The sequence below is a fragment of the Monodon monoceros genome, unplaced genomic scaffold, assembly GCF_005190385.1.
Source record: "Monodon monoceros isolate NGI ecotype Baffin Bay Population unplaced genomic scaffold, NGI_Narwhal_1 Super_Scaffold_19, whole genome shotgun sequence".
Lineage (NCBI taxonomy): Eukaryota > Metazoa > Chordata > Mammalia > Artiodactyla > Monodontidae > Monodon > Monodon monoceros.
The window spans coordinates 37494605-37515573 of record NW_021703775.1 but is presented as its reverse complement, the minus strand read 5'-3'; the positions used below and the strand labels follow the sequence as shown (position 1 = coordinate 37515573).

Sequence of the window (20969 nt, the reverse complement as noted above, 5' to 3'; positions counted from 1 at the left end):
GGGGGGGGGGGGGGGGGGGGCGGGTAGCGATAGTCCTGGGCTCCTGTCTGAGTGCCGGTGCTTGGAAGAAAGGGTCAGGTACCACCTGTCCCTTCTGTTTGGGGGACACCCTGACTGAACTGCACGACTCTCTTTCCCCCGCCATCCCCACCTTAAAGAGTTAAGACTTTCGGTCCGTAGCAGGTGAGAGAGGCATTTGCCCGGCCCCGGCTCGTCAGGGAGCAAAGTCTCTCGAAAGCTTTTAACCATCTCTCGACAAGTTGGTGAAAGCCCAGAAGGTCACTTTTACACAGCTGGAACTCAAGCCTGTACAGTTTGCGTTCTTTTCCAGCATAACTCAGCAATGTTTCGGATAAAGATTTGGAAAAGCAACAAGCGGGAGTTAAAAACTGAGGCCTACGAGTGGCCTTTGTGTGCTAGATAGTGTGTGATTTTTTTCTAAGGCCTGTGGTTTTTTGTTTGGTTTTAATCAGTGTTAAATGGATCTACAACTCAAAAAAGGCTAAAATAGAATAAAAGAGAAGAATTTCACATAGAGAATGGGCTCTTGTTGCCAGGAAGAACGTGTTTTGTGTTGGGTGGATCTGGACATCTTTTTTTTTAATTTTTTATATTGGAGCAGAGTTGGTTAATAATGTGTTAGTTTCAGGTGTACAGCAAAGTGATTCAGTTATACACATACATGTATCTATTCTTTTTCAAATTCTTTTCCCATTTAGGTTATTACAGAGTAGTAAGCAGTGTTCCCTGTACTATACAGTAGGTCCTTGTTGGTTATCTATTTTAAATATAACAGTGTGTACATTGTCAATCCCAAACTCCCAATCTATCCCTTCTGCCCTTGTAATCATAAGTTCTGTTCTCTAAGTCTGTGGATCTGGGCATCTTAGTTCAGATGGTGAGACTCGAATGTCACATTGCCTACTGTGGTAGGTTTACTTACATAGAAATCCCCAACATACTGGAATGTATTTCTGCTATGTTCTAAAATCTTGTAATGTTTTTTTAAGGTGTTTGAACACAATTGCTACTTTATTTAATAATGAAGGTACATAAGTAGTAAGCTTTAATTATGCTATTAACTTGGGATGACACTTTATGCTACTTTTTAAAAAATAAATTTATTTAATTTATTTTTGGCTGCGTTGGGTCTTCGTTGCTGCGCACAGGCTTTCTCTAGTTGGCAGCGAGCAGGGGTTACTCTTCGTTGCGGTGGGTGGGCTTCTCATGGAAGTGGCTTCTCTTGTTGCGGAGCATGGGCTCGAGGCACATGGGCTTCAGTAGTTGTGGCTCGCGGGCTCTAGAGCACAGGCTCAGTAGTTGTGGCGCACGGGCTTAGTTGATCCTCAGCATGTGGGATCTTCCCAGACCAGGGCTCAAACCCGTGGCCCCTGCATTAGCAGGCAGATTAGCATTTTTTGCTAATATAAAGGTAGCATCTGCTACCTTTTTTTATGAGTGGTTTGACCTTCTTTAAAAATTTGGACTGCTCTTTAGAAGAGAGACGTTTTATTTTTGCATCTGTTAAAGTTCTGTTTATGTAAGATTAACCATTTTCCCACTTTTTAAGAAAATGTGAAGTATTTTAAACACCTAGAGACTGGTAGAGAGTAAGATGATGAATACTTGTGTATTAGCTCCCAGCTTTAAGAAATATTAACATTTTACCAGATTCGCCTCAGATTTTTAAAAAAATAAAAATTAGAGCAACAGTTAAACCCTCCCATTCTTCTTTCCTACGGTAACTACTGTCCCTATTTAGTTTTTATACTTCAGTATTTAGCTTTGTATGTACATTACATATGTATATATGTATGTATTATTATTCAGTATATTTTTGACTTTAAATATATTCGAACTGTATGTATCATTTGCAAAGTGTTTTTCCACTAAGTATTATTTATTTTGAGATTTATCTTGTTCATTCTTGTAACTGTACAGGTATACTTGGGAGGTATTGCAGGTTGGATTCAGACCACCGCAGTAAATCAAATATCGCAATAAAGTGAATGAATATCGCAATAAAGCGAGTCACATGAGTTTTTTTGGTTTCCCAGTGCATATAAAAGTTATGTTTACACTCTACTGTAGTCTATTAAGTGTGCAATAGCATTATGTCTAAAGAAACAATGTATATAACCTTAAAGATACTTCATTGCTAAAAAATTATGACCATCGTCTGAGCCTTCAGCCAGTTGTAATCTTTTTGTTGGTGGATAGTCTTGCCTCGATGTTGATTCATTGGAGGTGGTTGCTGAAGGCTGGGGTGGTTGTGGCAGTTTCTTTAAATAAGACAACAATGAAGTTTGCCACATTGGTTGAGTCTTCCTTTCTCGAACATTTCTCTGTAGCATGCAGTACTGTTTGATAGCATTTTACCCACAGTAGAACTTCTTTCAAAATTGGAGTAAATCTTCTCAAACCCTGATGCTGCTTTATCAACTAAATTTACATAGTAGTCTAAATCCCTTGTTGTCATTTCAACAATCTTCATATCTTCTTCACCAGGAGTGGATGCCATCTCAAGAAACCACTTTCTTTGCTTACCCATAAGAAGCAGCTCCTCATCTGTTAAAGTCTTATCATGAGATTACAGCAATTCAGTTACATCTTTAGGCTTCACTTTTATTTTTAGTTCTCTTGCTATTTCTACCACATCTGTAGTTACTTGCTTCACGGAAGTCTTGAACCCCTTTAAAGTCATCCATGAGGGTTGGAATCAACTTCTTCCAAACTCCTGTTAAAGTTGATATTTTGAACTCATCCCATGTATCACAGATGTTCTTAATGGCATCTAAAATGGTGAATCCTTTTAGAAAGGGTTTCAATTTACTTTGCCCAAGTCCATCAGCGAAATCACTATCTATGGCAGCTATAGCCTTATGAAATTTATTTCTTAGATAATAAGACTTAAAAGTCGAAATGACTCCTTGATCCATGGGCTACAGAATGGATATTGTGCTAGCAGACATGAAAACAACATTAATCTCATTGTACACCTCCATCAGCTCTTGGGTGACCAGTTGCATTATCAGTGAGCAGTAATATTTTGAAAGGAATCTTTTCTTCTGAGCACTAGGTCTCAACAGTGGGCTTAAAATATTTAGTAAACCATATTGTAAACAGATGTGCTGTCATGCAGGCTTTGTTGTTCCACTGATAGAGCACAGGCAGAGTAGATTTAGCATAATTCTTAAGGGCCTTAGGATTTTCAGAATGGTAAATGAGCATTGGCTTCATCTTCAAGTTCCAGCTGCATTAGCCCCTAACAAGAGAGTCAGCTTGTCCTTTGAGGCTTTGAAGCCTGGTATTGCCTTCCCTCTAGCCATGAAAGCCCTAGATGGCATCTTCTTCCCATAGAAGGCTATTTTGTCCGCGTTGAAAATCTGTTGTTTAGCATAGCCACCTTCATTAATTATCTTAGCTAGATCTTCTAGATAACTTGCTGGAGCTTCTACACCAGCACTTGCAGCTTTACCTTGCACTCTTATGTTATGTAGATGGCTTCTTTCCTTAAACCTCCTGAAACAACCTCTGCTAGCTTCAGACTTTTCTTCTGCAGCTTCCTCACCTCTCAGTCTTCACAGAATTGAGAAGAGTTAGGGCCTTGCTCTGGATTAGGATTTGGCTTAAGGGAATGTTAATGGCTGCTTTGATTTAGCTAGACCACTAAAACTTTCGTCATGTCAGCAATAAGGCTGTTTCACTTTATCAATAGCGTGTTCACTGGAGTAGCACTTTTAATATCCTTCAAGAACTTTTCCTTTGCATTCACAGCTTGGCTAACGGTTTGGTGCAAGAGGCCTAGCCTTTGGCCTATCCTGACTTTGACATGCCTTCCTCTCTAAGCTTAATCATTTCTAGCTTTTGATTTAGAGGCGTGTGACTCTTCCTTTCACTTGAACACTTAGAGGCCGTTGTAGGGTTATTAACTGGCCTAATTTCAACATTCTTATGTCTTAGGGAATAAGGGAATCTCGAGAAGAGAGAGAGACTTGGGAGGAAAGGCTGGTCGCTGGAGCAGTCAGAACACACACATTTATTTTGAGAGTTTGCTGTCTTATAGGGGCACAGTTCATGGTGTCCTAAAACAACTAGAATAGTAACATAAGAGATCACTGATCACCATAACAAATATAATGGTAATGAAAAAGTTTGAAATATTGTGAGAATTACCAGAATGCGACACAGAGACACTAAGTGAGCAAATGCTGTTCAAACAATGGTGCAGATAGATGGGCTTGACACAGGGTTGCAACAAGCCTTCAATTTGTAAAAAACACGATCTGCAAAGCGCAGTAAAGCAAGGCATCATAAAATGAGGTATGCCTGTAGTTCGTTTTAACTGCCATAGGATATTCTGTTATATAAAAGCAAACTATTTGTTCTGTTATAGATATTAGAGTATTAGTTGTTAAATATTTAAAGCTACTGCAGTCAACATTCATGTGTCTTTCTCCCTGTGCACGTTTCCAAGAGGTTTTCTGGGAGGAGAGTTGCTTGTTGGAAGGGTATGCTTATCTTCAAGTACTGACTATCACCAAGGTGCTCCTCGAAGTGGTCGTATACCAATTTTTACATTTTCACTAGCAAGGTATTCTGTTTCTCTACATTTTTTCCAACACTTGATGTTATTTTGTAGTACTGTATTTACCAATCTAATAGATGTGAAATGGTATTTAATTTGCACTTCTCTGATCAGTAATAAAATTGAGGATCTTTTTGAATGTTGATTTGAAATTTTTTCTGTTGGTAATCTTTTGCCCACTTTTATGTTGGCTTTATCTTTGCTTATCAATTTGTAGGAGTACTTTATTGTTTGTACTGATCCTATTTTGTTTTTATCTTTCAATCTTTGACTTGTCTTATTGCTTTATTTACACTCATGTTCATTTTTGTTGTACAGATATTTTAATTTTAATATAGCCAAATTTTTCATCTTTTATTTGTGCTTTTTCTGTCTTGGTTAAGAAACCCTTTCTACCTCAGATCAGGAAAATTTTTCTCTATATCTTCTTTTAACTGTTCACTTCCCATTCATATCTTTTTTTTTTTTTTTTTTGCGGTACGCAGGCCCTCTCACCGTTGTGGCCTCTCCCGCTGCGGAGCACAGGCTCCGAACGCACAGGCTCAGCGGCCATGGCTCACGGGCCCAGCCGCTCCGCGGCATGTGGGATCCTCCTGGACCAGGACACGAACCTTTGTCCCCTGCATCAGCAGGCGGACTCTCAACCACTGTGCCACCAGGGGAGCCCCCCATTCATATCTTTAATCCACCTGGAACTGGCTTTGTTGTACAAAAATCAGTGTGAAATAGAGAATTCAATTCTTTTCCATGTGGATAACTTATCATCCCAGCACCATTTATTAAGTAGTTTATTCCATACTACTTTATAATGCCATCTATATCACACCAAGTTTTCCTAAATGTGTGGTTCTCTTTGGGGGACTTTATAATATGTTCTGTTGCTGTATTTATCTATTCTTATGCTAACACCACACTGTCTTTATAATAAGTTTTGGTATTTGGTATGTCAAGATCCTCCACACATTGCTGTTCTTCATAATTGCCTTTGTTGCATTTAGCCTTTATAAAAAGACTTATTGGGATTTTTATTAGAACTTTATATTTTATTGGAACTTTTATGTAAAGATCAAGTAAGCCTTTTCATCCATGAATATTGTGTAAGGTGCAATTGGTGAGATTTTGACATTCTTTTTTGCTTTAAGTAGTGTTTTATAATTGTTTCCATGAAGTCCTTTCTCATCGTTTATAAGATATAAATATTATATCCAGCATAATGTCAGACTCTTAATTTGTTCTGATGGTTTGGTTGAAATTCTTTTGAGTCCTATGTTGACAATCCTGTCATTTACAAATAAGCCAACATAAATTGCCAACATCTTTGTATGGTTCCAGACTTTCATTGGAATGCTTCTCAAGTCTCACTATAAATTATGATGTTTGCTTTTTGTTTTTGATAGATATCCTATCAAACTTCTATCTCTCTACCTTGCTCAGATTTTTATTATGAAGGGGTATTAAATTTTATGAATAACTTTTCTGCATCTGTTGGGATAATTATGTGTTTTTATTTTAATATGAAAATGTGGTTTATTGCATCAATTAGTTGTCCAATGTTGAATCATCCTTGCGTTTCTGGATGAACTCTGCTAAATTTTGATTTTTTTAAAAAAAATACAATGTTGAAATCTAATATTTTAAGATCTTTGCATATATGTTCCTAATTGGCCTATGATTTTCTTTCTTTGTATTATACCTTTCTGGCTTGGTATCAGAGTTTTGTAGCTACAGAAATTTTTCTATTGAGTCTAATTTTTATTCCTTTACAGACTATGTTCTCCTTAGCAGCCTTTAAGATTTTCCCTTACCTTGGTCCTCTACAGCTTTATTAGGCTCTATCTAGGTTCAAATATTCAGATATACATATGTACATGTATATATTTTCCTCCTGCTCAGCAGCTACAATGTTCATGCTCAGTACCCACAGTGTTGAATCCGAGGATTCACATCTGTCTTTAATTCAGGAAAACTCTCACGAATCCTATCTTTAAATATTGTTTGAGCACTATTCTTTCCCATCTCTTCTTCTGGAACTACTATTAAACATACCAGGAATAGTTCTGCTCCAAGTAACAATATCTGACTTTCTGTGCTTTCAACTATAGAGGCATTTATTGTTTAGTTGATAAGAAGTCTAGAGATCTGCTAACTCACCATTGTCATCAGGGGACCTACATTTTTCTTGGCTTCCTTTTTGTCTGTCAGCTTTCTGGCATTTTCAGTCATCTTTGTCTTACTCTTGCTCCTTCGAAAGGAATCTCTTTTTTTTTTTTTTTTCCAGCAGTTATACTTTGTTGGGCTTCAATGTACTTTTCATTATATTATTTTTGGTGGGATTCATAGAGATACTTGAATCTGACTTGATGTCTTTCATTGATTTCAGAAAAGGCTCAACCATTATTTCTTTAAATATCTCTTCTGCCCATCCTCTTTTCATTTCTCTGACCCCAATTACATATATGCTCTATATTTCACTATACACTCTGTATCTTACACTCATTTCTGTATGTATCCTTTTGTTACTCATGCTTCATTCTGGGTATTTTCTTCTGAACTCTTCTAGTTCACCGGTATTTTTCTTTCAGTGTGTCTAATCTGATAGTAAACGAATCAGTCATTGAGTTCGTAGTTTCAGGTATTTTATTCTTTTAGTTTTAGAATTTCCATTTGGTCCTGCTTTATAGTTTCTATTCTCTGCTGAAAATCTCAATCTTGCCTTTTTTTCCTTGAATATGTATAGCATAGTTGTTTAAAGTCTCCACCTGATAACTCCATTATCTGGATCCATATGGATCATTTTATATTGGCTAATGTCACTCATTTTTTTTTAACATGTAGTTTTGTCATCATAGAGGCTCAATTATTTTTCAGTGAGAGCTGGGCATTGTATATAGATAATTTAAGGTGATTTGAGGCCTAGGATGGTCTCTTCCTCCAGAGAGTTTTACTTTTGATAGGCACCTTGGGCCACTAGCAATCTAAGATCATTTTAATAATTTCAAATTTGAGCTAACTTGAAATTGTGGTTTTCAGTTTCTCCCAGGGCTAGTCTACTTCTTGTTAACCTTTTTCCCCTTACTCCTAGCATGTGGCTGTTTAAAGTCCCAGTCTGAAGTGTGGGCATTTATCTTGTCCCTCTTTTGGGACTTCTGAATTCTAGTTTTTGTCTCCTTAGCCCAGAGAGTCTATTAAAAGCTCTACTCAACTCATCCTGTCAGCCATCTCTTCTGGAATTGGCCCTCTTCCCTTGAGAAACATCTAAAATGGGCTCTCTAGATTTTCTCCTACTCCTGGATCTTGACTCTAATTCCTCAGTGTCTTGTCTTCTCATGCTTTAAACAGATAATTTTATATTTTTTCTAGCTTTTCTAATTGTTTTCTGTGAAAGAGTTGGTCTGATTACCTAGAATACCATTACTTGAAGTAGAATTCCACAAGTTCCATATTTCTACTCTGTTCCTTAGTGTACAACAACTAATTTTCTTTTTGCCTCATAGTTACAAGATGCCTTGTGGCTGTGGGCATTGTGTATAAGATTTCTAATGAAATTTTTTTCATATTTACATGGTTTTTTTTCAATTTTTATTTCACAGATGTTATTGCTACATTTATCTCTTTGACTTTTTAAAATCCATTCAATCTCATATTATTCTTGTTCTGCTTATCTCTTTGACCATTTTAAACATATTTAGAATCTTTGATGAGCTATTATATAAAATTAGTTTTTCCTTGAATGACTTTTCATTCTTATTGTTAATTTTTGTTATTTTGGTCCCTTTGTGTTTTTTTTTTCTTCTTGTGTGTAGTATTTTTGATATGTCCATTTTGAGTGGGAATTTTGGGGTTCTGTTGTCTCACTTTTCCTTCTACATTCAGCTCTTTCTATCTAGTAGGCTTCCTGTTGCTTGTACCTCCCTCTCAGCATCCACTCTCCATGTAAGAATCTGGTATAAAGTGGCTTAGATTAAGGATATCGCAGATTAAGTCATTGAGTCAGTTGTTAACTTGTTTCATTTTCTGAGTTTGAGGCTTTATCAGAGTCTTCCCCCATTCTTAGTTTTGTAACTTTCTAAAAATCTTAAAGTGTTGTCAGCAAATTTTATAATCTCTTTTACCACTGTCAGCAAATTTTTATGAGGCAAGGTGGCACTTCCCAGTCCCCAGCCTCAAGCAATGAACTAGTTTCATTTGAGTGGAGCACTTACCCTCAGAGCTGCTTCATCCAAACCTGAATATACTACACTATTTGGTAGTCTACTGACCCTTTTTAAAGTTTTATTCCTTTTTTTATGATGTAATACAATCTGAGGTAAACAACTTCGCTCATGATTTATGCTTGCCAAAACCTTTAGATCAAACCTTTAGATGCATACTTCCAGTTTATACTTCCAGTTCATACTTCCAGTTTATACTTCCAGTTTAACTGGAAGTATAGAGGATAGGGGATAGTTAAACAACATTTGGGGGTAACACAAATCCAGAATGTGGGACACTCTAGAAGAAATTGACTGGACTCTTCAAAAAGTCCAGGACATTATTGTTCTGTTTAGATGAGAATAGGGACACAACCAACCAAATGCAATATGTGAGACTTAATTGAATTTTTGTTTCAAAAAAACCTAAAAAGACATTTTGACTTTTACAACTCAATGATAAAAAGACAAATAACCTAATTTTTTAAATGGGCAATGTATGTGAATAGACATTTCTCCAAGGAAGATCTAAAACTGGCCAATAAGCACATGAAAAGATGCTCGATATCATTAACCATTAGGGAAATGTAAATAAAACCCACAGTGATGTACCATTTCACACCCACTAGGGTGGCTATAGTAAAAAAGACAGATAATATCAAGTGTTGACAAAATGTAGAGAAATTGAAACGCTCATGCACTGCTGGTGGGAACATAAAATTGTACAGTTGCTTTGGAAAACAATTTGGCAGTTCTTCAAAAGGGTAAACACAGAGTTACGATATGACCCAGCAGTATCATCCCCACGAAGCATGAAAACACATGTTCACACAAAAATTTGTACATAAATGTTCATAGAAGCATTAGTCATAATACCCCAAAAGTGGAAACAACCCAAATGTTTATCAGCTGATGTATGGATAAATATAATATAGTAATAAAAAAGAATGAGGTACTGATACATGCTACAACATAGATGAACCTTTAAAACATTAAGTGAAAGAAGCCAGTCACAAAATACTACATATTGTAAGTTTCATTTACCGTAGATCCTCATTATTTGCAGATTCAGCATTTGCAAACTCTCCTACTCGATGAAATTTATTTGTAACCCTAAAATCAGTACTTGAAGCATTTTCATGATCTTTTCAAACACACATAGAGCAGTGAAAGATCTGAGTCATCTCTCAGCTAAGGGTGAAAAAAAAGCAACATTCTGGCTTGTTTCAGCTCTCATACTGTAAACAGGTGTCCTTTTCAAAATCAGTTAAGTGCCAGCCACGTTTTTCACATTTTTGTTGATGATTTCACTGTCTTTAAATGGCCCCTAAGCATAGTGCTGAAGTGTTCCTAGAAGGCCTTATGGAGAAAATATTAGCATTAGATGAACTTTGTTCAGGCATGAGTTGTGGTGCTTTTGGCCATGAATTCATTGTTAATGAGTCAACAATGTAATTAGATAAAGTATCTTTAAACAGAAACATACATAAAAAAGTATATGTATTGATCAGTAGATAGAGGAAAATGTTGTGACCAGAGGCTTGAAGGAACCTAACTCTTTGTTTTCTCCAGGAGCAGTGATTCAGTATTTGCTGATTCATTGTTTGCAGGTTTATAGAGCATAACTATCTCAAATAACAAGAATCGATTATATAGGAAATGTCCAAAGTAGGCAAACCTATAGAGACAGACAGTAGATTAGTGTGATTGCCCAGGATTGGAGGAGGGTAAGAAATGGGGAGCGACTGCTAATAAATATGGGATTTCTATTTGGGATGATGAAAGTGTGCTGAAGTTGCATATGGTGATAGTTGTACAGCTCTGTGAATATATGGAAAACTGTTGCTTTTTACACTTTAAATGGGTGAATTTTATGGTATGTGAATTTTAACTCAATAAAACTGTTTAGACAAAGATATTTGAGAGTAATGGATATGTTTTGAATATCAATTGGGTAATAGATATGGAATTATTAATTTTCAAAGATGGGAAAACAGTATTATGTTTTTGTATAAAACATCTTTATTCTTAGGAAATGCCTGTGAGGTATTTAGGAGTAATTTATTAGGTGTACAAGTTAATTTCAAATAGTTCAAGAAGTTTTAAAAGACTAGAGAGTGATAAAGAGAAAGCAAATGTGGCAAAATGATAGCAGTTGTTGAATCTAGATAGAAGGTATGTGGATATTCATTGTACTTTTCTTTCAGTTTTTTTTTTTTCCTGTTTGAAACTTTTCAAGATAAAAAATTGGGTGGGGGAGATTTTGCACATTCAGCAATGAGAATAAATCATTGTTCTTCTAAGTCATAGGCTTCTTTAGCTCACATTATGCTTGTTGTAACAGAAAGCAAGACTGTACATGCACACTGAATGCACTTGTGTATGCCGGAAACAGACTGCATTAAAACCAAAGAAGAGTGAATTCCTTGGTGGTCCAGTGGTTAGGACTCCTCATGTTCACTGCCGAAGGCCTGGGTTCAGTCCCTGATAGGGAACTAAAATTCAACAAGCTGAGCAGGGTGGCCAAAATTTAAAAAAAAAACAACACAAGAGTAAGAGGAAAGCTCTTTATTTTTTTATTACCAAATGTTTAAATTTAATTCCCTATAATTTTTTAAGTTACATATTCATCACAATTTATGAAATAATACAAAGATATATAAAGAAAAATCTGTATTAATAGTGTGTGATATATGTGTATTAAATATTTACTAATGAAAGACTCCAGTATAGTGTTTGTATCAGTACCTATTTGTATGCTAAGCACTATAGTTAGGTGATGGAGAAACAAGGAAAGCTCCCGTGCCTTTGAGGAGCTTGCCGTTTACAGGAAGAGTCAGATGTATAAATAAATGTAAGATACTGTACAAAATATGGACAAAGAATTATAGGAAGGACTTTTGATGATGGCAGAATAAGTACTTTAGGAAAAGAAAAACTATTGAGGACAAGTAGAAAGCTAAGCAGAATATAAAACATCTGGAAGGCATTATAGGGCAAAAAAGAAGATAAAGATTTATGGAGCCCAGATTCAGGAAAGTTAAAAATTCACAAAGGTGAGCATTGCCTTTGAAAGCACTTTTCCCATAGAAGCTTCTGCTGATTTCAGAAGAAGCAGCTTAGATAATGAAGCTAGTTGAGTAGAACTTTTGACAGACTCTTGAATCATGGTTGGAGTTCAGACGTCCTCCAAGACGAGATACTGATAAATTACCCATGCCTAATGTTAGGTACATCTAGATATAAGGGTATAAAAGATACATCTAGATATAAGTGTATAAAAGAAGTAGACAGGCCCTTATAGGAACAGAAGCCCAGCGTCAAATCATCAGTTCCTGAAATTAGGGACATCATGAATTGATAGTAGCCATAGCAGCCTGCCTGAACCAAATTAGAAAATAGTTCAGAAAACAATATCCAGATACATATTACTATATATAAAATAGATAAACAACAAGGACCTATTGTATAGCACAGGGAACTAATGTATAGCACAGGGAACTATATTCAATATCTTGTAATAACTTAAAATAGAAAAGAATCTGAAAAAGAATATACATATTCACTTTTATATGTGTGTGTGTGTGTGTGTATATATATATATATATATAAATATATCTGAATCACTTTGCTGTACCCCTGCAACTAATACAACATTGTAAATCAACTACATTTCAAGTTTTTAAAAAAATGAAAAGAAACAATATCCAGAATGAAACACATCTGGAGAAAGAGAACATCATCCAGAATCTCAAGTTACTGCTACAATAATAATTGCTGACGCACAGCAAAATCAAATAGCCAGACCCAGGAGGACATTATGTAACATAAATGGCAGCTAAGTTAACATCTGGATAAACAAATTCATAGGGACTCTAGATATTGGAGTTAGCAGAGACTTTAAATTATCTTTAATATGTTGAGGGCAATAAAAGAGAAGCTGAAGAATTTTGGCAGAGAATTGGAAACTATTAAAAGAGGAAAGGAATTTCTAGAACAAAAAATACAGTAACCAAAATTGAGAGCTCGTTGGATTTAGAAACAGATTAGACACCATTACATAGAGAATTAGTGACTTAGAGCAGTACTGCTCAAAGTGTGTTCTGTAGCTGCTGAGAGTCTATGGGCTGGCTGCTATTTTTTGAACTATGCAGTAACAGTCCACAACAAGATAGGAAATTTGTGTCAGAATGTAGAACAAATTGACCCTGAGCATACCATTTAGTTCAACTGGCATTTTCTTTTCTTTTAAATTTTTATTGGAGTATAGTTGTTTACAATGTTGTATTAGTTTCAGGTGTACAGCAAAGTGAATCAGTTATACATATAAATATATCCACTCTTTTTTAGATTCTTTTCCCATATAGGCTATTACAGAGTACTGAATAGAGTTCCCTGTGCTGTACAGTAGGGTCCTTATTAGTTATCTATTTTATATATAGTAGTGTGTATATGTCAATCCCAATCTTCCAGTTTATCTCTCCACCACTCAAGTGGCATTTTCTTTTTTTTTTTTTTTTTTTTTTTCTGCGGTACGTGGGCCTCTCACTGTTGTGGCCTCTCCCATTGCGGAGCACAGGCTCCGGACGTGCAGGCTCAGTGGTCATGGCTCACGGGCCTAGCCGCTCCGCGGCATGTAGGATCTTCCCGGACCGGGGCACGACCCCATGTCCCCTGCATCGGCAGGCAGACTCTCAACCACTGCGCCACCAGGGAAGCCCTCAAGTGGCATTTTCTTGATAGCAAAACTTTCTCTGTGAAGAAAGAATTTGTTGATTTACATTATAGTGCAAGCTCCTTATCTTGCAGATTGGCCCCTTGAGTAGCAGTGACCTAAAGAATAGTTGGAGGGCTTCCCTGGTGGCACAGTGGTTAAGAATCCGCCTGCCAATGCAGGGGACACAGGTTCGAACCCTGGTCCGGGAAGATCCCACATGCCACAGAGCAACAGCCTGTGCGCCACAACTACTGAGCCTGCGCTCTAGAGCCCGCGATCCACAACTACTGAACCCACGTGCCACAACTACTGAAGCCTGCGTGCCTAGAGCCCGTGCTCCACAACAAGAGAAGCCACCGCAATGAGAAGCCCGTGCACTGCAATGAAGAGTAGCCCCCGCTCTCAGCAGCTAGAGAAAGCCCGCGTGCCGCAATGAAGACCCAACGCAGACAAAAATAAATAAATAAAATTAAAATAAAAAAAAAAGAATAGTTGGGAAGAAAATATCTAGAAGGAAGTACAAAGAGACAAAAGGACAGGAAAATACAGAAAGGAAGGGAAGAGATTTAGAGGATGAAGCAAGGTATATTTTACAGGTAGAAAAGATAAATAGTCCTTTAACAGTTGAAGCAGTGCTTCTCAAAATATTTGTGATGATGGCCAATACTTTTTATAAAATGCAGTAAAAATATCATAGCAGTATCAGATTACTTAAACACAATCTCGTTTTCTGTACTTACTATAGATTGGTATAAAATGGTTCATAAAATAGCACTGGTCCACAGACCACATTTTAAGTAGCATGATACTAAAGAAATTAAATTCATAATGAAAATTCTTCCCAGTAGGAGAATTCCAAGCCCGTATGATTCACTGGTAAACTCTAGAAACCTTTAAGGAAGAAATAATTAACTTTTCTAGAATATAGAAAAGAGTGAAAGACTCCCCCAACTCTTTTTAAGAGGCCAGTTCAACCTTGATGTCCAAACCTGACAAAGACGTTTACAATAAAAACATATTAGGACAGTCTCATTCATGAACATAGATATAAAAAAATCTTCAATAAAATATTGGCAAACCAAATTCAGAAATATATTGTGGCCTACTTGATTCTACTTCAGGAATGCAGGTTGGCTTTAACATTTGAAAATTAATGTAATTCATCATAGACAGTAAATGAAAAAATTCATATAATCATCTTGATAGGTGCTAAGGAATCGTTTGATAAAATTCAGCATTCATTCGTGGTAAAAAAATTTTATCGAAAAGAAATAGAAAAGGAACTAAATCTACAACAAACCTACAACAAACATGATAATTATTGGTGACATCTTGAAAATTTTCCCTTTGAGATTAGGAATGAGACTAGGATACCTTCTATCATCCCTTCCGTTCAAGATTGTACTGCAGGTCCTAGATGCAATACCTTAATAATCAAAGCTGTAAGAATTGAAAAAAGGAAGAAATAACCTATCGTTATTCGCATACAATATGACTGCAGATCCTTAAGATTCTAGAAAGTACAAAAGAAGAATCCAAAATAAGGTTGTTAGATATAAGGACCATATTTTTTTAATCAATTATTTCTATATAACAGCAAAAAAGTGAAATATTAGAAAGACACCGTTTACAATAGCATCAAAAAAATCAAATATATAGAAATAAATCTAAAGAAAGACCTCACAGTAAACTATAAAACACTGAGACTCAGTGGTTATTTTATTTTTTTAATTAATTAATTTATTTTTGGCTGTGTTAGGTCTTGATTGCTGCGCATAGGCTTTCTCTAGTTGCGCGAGCAGGGGCTATTCTTTGTTGCATTGTGCACGCAGGCTTCTCACTGATGTGGCTTCTCATTACAGAGCATAAACTCTAGGTACGCGGGCTTCAGTAGTTGTGGTGCATGGGCTCAGTAGTTGTGGCTTGCGGCCTCTAGAGCGCAGGCTCAGTAGTTGTGGCTCACAGGCTTAGTTGCTCTGTGGCATGCAGGATCTTCCCGAACCAGGGCACGAACCCCTGTCCCCTGCATTGGCAGGTGGATTCTTAACCACTTCACCACCAGGGAAGTCCCTCAGTGGTTATTTTAAAAAAACATTATTAAGAAAAATCTTTAAAAGACATAAGTAAATGGAGGATATGTTATATTGAGTTGAAACTCTCAATATAATGGAGATGTCGACTACCTCAAATTAATCTACGAATTTAATGTAATCCCAAACCAGAATCTCAATAGGGTTTTTGTGGGGAGAACAGTGTAGAACTTCAAACTCTGATTCTAAAATATATATGGATATTCAAAGGGTCAAATAGCCAAGACACTCTTGAAGATGAAGAATAGCGTAGGAAGATTTGTCTTATTGGATATTAAGACCTATTATAAAACTATAGTAATTAAGATAGTGCCATTTAGGTGTAAGGATGGACAGATATCGAGTTGTAACTAACCCTGAGGAAATGGACATGTGTCTTAAAAAGAAACCAAAGGTTGAAGATACTACTAATAATGCAGCATAAGTAAACAAGAATATAGAGTTCAGTCAGCTATTTTATCTTATCCATTTTGTCTTAACACAGATTCTAAGCATCTGGATATTAGAGACTATTCCTTACTTTAAGACATCTTTAGTAGGATCTGTCATAACACTAGGTATATACAAAGTGTTTAATAGTTACTTTGAATGAATTTATTGTGTGCTTAAGTTACAACTTTGAATCCTTTTTGGTTTTAGATCTGCTGATTTGGGTCCTACTTTATTGACAAGACCTGGACAACCAACACTTACCAGAGTGCCACCACCTATTCTTCCAAGGCCATCCCAGCAGACAGGAAGCAGTAATGTGAACACTTTCAGACCTGCTTACAGTTCATTTTCTTCTGGATATGGTGCCTATGGAAATTCATTTTATGGAAGCTATAGCCCTTATAGTTATGGGTATAATGGGTTGGGCTATAACCGCCTTCGTATAGATGATCTTCCACCTAGTAGATTTGTTCAGCAAGCTGAAGAAAGCAGCAGAGGTGCATTTCAGTCCATTGAAAGTATTGTGCATGCATTTGCCTCTGTCAGCATGATGATGGATGCTACCTTTTCAGCTGTCTATAATAGTTTCAGGGCTGTATTGGATGTAGCAAACCACTTTTCCCGATTAAAAATACACTTCACAAAGGTTTTTTCAGCTTTTGCATTAGTTAGGACTATAAGGTATCTTTACAGACGGTTACAGTGGATGATAGGTTTAAGAAGAGACTCTGAGAATGAGGACCTGTGGGCAGAAAGTGAAGGAACTGTGGCTTGCCTTGGTGCTGAGGACAGAGCAACTAACTCAGCAAAATCTTGGCCAATATTCTTGTTCTTTGCTGTTATCCTTGGTGGTCCTTACCTCATCTGGAAACTGCTGTCTACTCACAGTGACGAAGTAACAGGTAAGAGTAATAAAATGGGTTCAAAAACCATATAATAATCTCAAATTTCAAGAATAGATTAAATTAGCTTTCTTTATGCATTTGTATTTAATATTTTGATCCAGTTATATTTTCAGTTAAGAACTTCAAAACTGGAAGAGGAACATGTAGCAAAAACAGGCTTCTTGATTTATTCTTTGTTACTTCAGTTTAACAGCACACATTACTTAACTACTGTTCACAAGTCACTGAACTTGATGCTGTGGAAGATACAAAGATAACATAGGGCATAATCCCTTTATCTTTCTAAAACTTACTGGGAGAGAGGTGGGCGAGACACATAAATAGGTAATTGTAATGAGGCATAAAGAGTGTAAGTAGTACGACAGTTGGGGAGAAACATAAGACTTATTGAGCCTTTTTTTATTATTATTTTCTTGAATTTTATTTTAATTATTTTTTTATACAGCAGGTTCTTATTACTCATCCATTTTATACACATCAGTGTATACATGTCAATCCCAATCTCCCAATCCATCATACCACCACCCCCACCACCACCCTCCACTGCTTTACCCCCTTGGTGTCCATACGTCTGTTCTCTACATCTGTGTCTCAATTTCTGTCCTGCAAACTGGTTCATCTGTACCATTTTTCTAGGTTCCACATATATGTGTTAATATACAATATTTGTTTTTTTCTTTCGGACATACTTCACTCTGAATGACAGTCTCTAGATTCATTCACGTCTCTACAAATGACCCAATTTTGTTCCTTTTTATGGCTGAGTAATATTCCATTGCAGATATGTACCACATCTTCTTTATCCATTCGTCTGTTGATGGGCATTTAGGTTGCTTCCATGACCTGGCTATTGTAAATAGCACAGCAGTGAACATTAGGGTGCATGTTTCTTTTTGAATTATGGTTTTCTCTGGGTATAGGCCCATTAGTGAGATTGCTGGGTCATATGGTAATTCTATTTTTACTTTTTTAAAGGAACCTGCATACTGTTCTCCATAGTGGCTGTATCAATTTACATTCCCACCAACAGTGCAAGAGGGTTCCCTTTTCTCCACACCCTCTCCAGCATTTGTTGTTTGTAGATTTTCTGATGATGCCCATTCTAACTGGTATGAGGTGATACCTAATTGTAGTTTTGATTTGCATTTCTCTAATAATTAGTGATATTGAGCAGCTTTTCATGTGCCTCTTGGCCATCTGTATGTCCTCTTTGGAGAAATGTCTGTTTAGGTCTTCTGCCCATTTTTGAATTGGGTTTTTTTTTTTTAATATTGAGTTGCATGAGCTGTTTATATATTTTGGAGATTAATCCTTTGTCCATTGATTCATTTGCAAATATTTTCTCCCATTCTGAGAGTAGTCTTTTCGTCTTGTTTGTAGTTTCCTTTGCTTTGCAAAAGCTTTTAAGTTTCATTACGTCCCATTTGTTTATTTTTGTTTTTATTTCCATTACTCTAGGAAGTGTATTAAAAAAGATCTAGCCATGATTTATGTCAGAGAGTGTTCTTCCTATGTTTTCCTCTAAGAGTTTTATAGTGTCTGGTCTTACATTTAGGTCTCTAATCCATTTTGAGTTTATTTTTGTGTATGGTGTTCGGTAGTGTTCTAATTTCATTCTTTTACATGTAGCTGTCCACTTTTCCCAGCACCACTTATTGAAGAGACTGTCTTTTCTCCATTGTATATTCTTGCCTCCTTTGTCATAGATTAGTTGACCATAAGTGTATGGGTTTATCTCTGGGCTTTCTATCGTGTTCCATTGATCTATATTTCTGTTTTTGTGCCGGTACCGTATTGTCTTGATTACTGTAGCTTTGTAGTATAGTCTCAAGTCAGGGAGTCTGATTCCTCCAGCTCCGTTTTTTTCCCTCAAGACTGCTTTGGCTATTCAGGGTCTTTTGTGTCTCCATACAAATTTTAAGACTTTTTGTTCTAGTTCTGTAAAAAATGCCATTGGTAATTTCATAGGGATAGCATTGAATCTGTAGATTGCTTTGGGTAGTATAGTCATTTTCACAATATTGATTCTTCCAATCCAAGAACATTGAATATCTCTCCATCTGTTGGTATCATCTTTAATTTCTTTCAACAGTGTCTTATAGTTTTCTGCATACAGGTCTTTTGTCTCCCTAGGTAGGTTTATTCCTAGGTATTTTATTCTTTTTGTTGCAATGGTAAATGGGAGTGTTTCCTTAATTTCTCTTTCAGATTTTTCATCATTAGTGTATAGGAATGCAAGAGATTTCTGTGCATTAATTTTGTATCCTGCAACTTTACCAGATTCATTGATTATCTTTAGTAGTTTTCTGGTGGCATCTTTAGGATTCTCTATGTATAGTATCATGTCATCTGCAAACAGTGACAGTTTTACTTCTTCTTTTCCAATTTGTATTCCTTTTCTTTCTTTTTCTTTTCTGATTGCCGTGGCTAGGACTTCTAAAACTATGTTGACTACTAGTAGTGAGAGTGGACATCCTTGTCTTGTTCCTGATCTTAGAGGAAATGCTTTCAGTTTTTCACTATTGAGAATGATGTTTGCTGTGGGTTTGTCATAAATGGCCTTTATTATGTTGAGGTAGGTTCCCTGTATGCCCACTTTCTGGAGAGTTTTTATCATAAATGGGTATTGAATTTTGTCAAAAGCTGTTTCTGCATCTATTGAGATGATCATATGGTTTTTCTTCTTCAGTTTGTTAATATGGTGTATCACATTGATTGATTTGCATATACTGAAGAATCCTTGCATTCCTGGGATAAATTCCACTTGATCGTGGTGTATGATCCTTTTAATGTGTTGTTGGATTCTATTTTGTTGAGGATTTTTGCATCTATATGTATCAGTGATACTGGTGTGTAATTTTCTTTTTTTGTAGTATCTTTGTCTGGTTTTGGTATCAGGGTGATGGTGGCCTCATAGAAGGAGTTTGGGAGTGTTCCTTCCTCTGCAGTTTTTTGGAAGAGTTTGAGAAGGATGGGTGTTAGCTCTTCTCTAAATGTTTGATAGAATACACCTGTGAAGCCATCTGTCCTGGACTTTTGTTTGTTGGAAGATTTTTAATCACAGTTTCAATTTCATTACTTGTGATTGGTCTGTTCATATTTTCTATTTCTTCCTGGTTTCAGTCTTGGAAGGTTATACCTTTCTAAGAATTTGTCTATTTCTTCCAGGTTGTCCATTTTATTGGCATAGAGTTGCTTGTAGTAATCTCTTTTAATCCTTGGTATTTCTGCAGTGTCAGTTGTGATTTCTCCTCTTTCATTTCTAATTTTATTGATTTGAGTCCTCTCCCTCTTTTTCTTGATGAGTCTGGCTAATGGTTTATCAATTTTGTTTATCTTCTCAAAGAATCAGCTTTTAGTTTTATTGATCTTTGCTATTGTTTTCTTTGTTTCTATTGCATTTACTTCTGCTCTGATCTTTATGATTTCTTCCCTTCTGCTAACTTTGGGTTTTGTTTGTTCTTTTTTCTCTAGTTCCTTTAGGTGTAATGTTAGATTGTTTATTTGAGATTTTTCTTGTTTCTTGAGGTAGGCTTGTATAGCTATAAACTTCCCTCTTAGAACTGCTTTTGCTGCATCCCATAGGTTTTGGATTGTCGTGTTTTCACTGTCATTTGTCTCTAGGTATTTTTTGATTTCCTCTTTGATTTCTTCAGTGATCTCTTGGTTATTTAGTAACGTATTGTTTAGCCTCCATGTGTTTGTGTTTTTTACGTTTTTTTCCCTGTAATTGATTTCTAATCTCATAGCGTTGTGGTCAGAAAAGATGCTTGATATGATTTCAATTTTCTTAAATTTACTGAGGCTTGATTTGTGACCCAAGATGTGATCTATCATGGAGAATGTTCCATGCACACTTGAGAAGAAAGTATAATCTGCGGTTTTTGGATGGAATGTCCTATAAATATCAATTAAATATATCTGGTCTATTGTGTCATTTAAAGCCTGGGTTTCCTTATTAATTTTCTGCCTGGATGATGTGTCCATTGGTATAAGTGAGGTGTTAAAGTCCCCCACTATTATTGTGTTACTGTCGATTTCCTCTTT

The 20969-nt window shown here is 36.3% G+C and overlaps 1 protein-coding gene across 1 annotated transcript in view; it reads left to right on the top strand.

The window, feature by feature from the left end:
• The window catches only part of PEX13 (peroxisomal biogenesis factor 13), a 33952-nt gene that overhangs the window by 477 nt on the left and 12506 nt on the right, over nucleotides 1-20969 (top strand). Inside the window, exon 2 of the mRNA XM_029232634.1 lies at nucleotides 16225-16919. Within this exon, the coding sequence (XP_029088467.1) occupies nucleotides 16225-16919 (695 nt within the window). The remainder of the gene's footprint in view (nucleotides 1-16224; nucleotides 16920-20969) is intronic.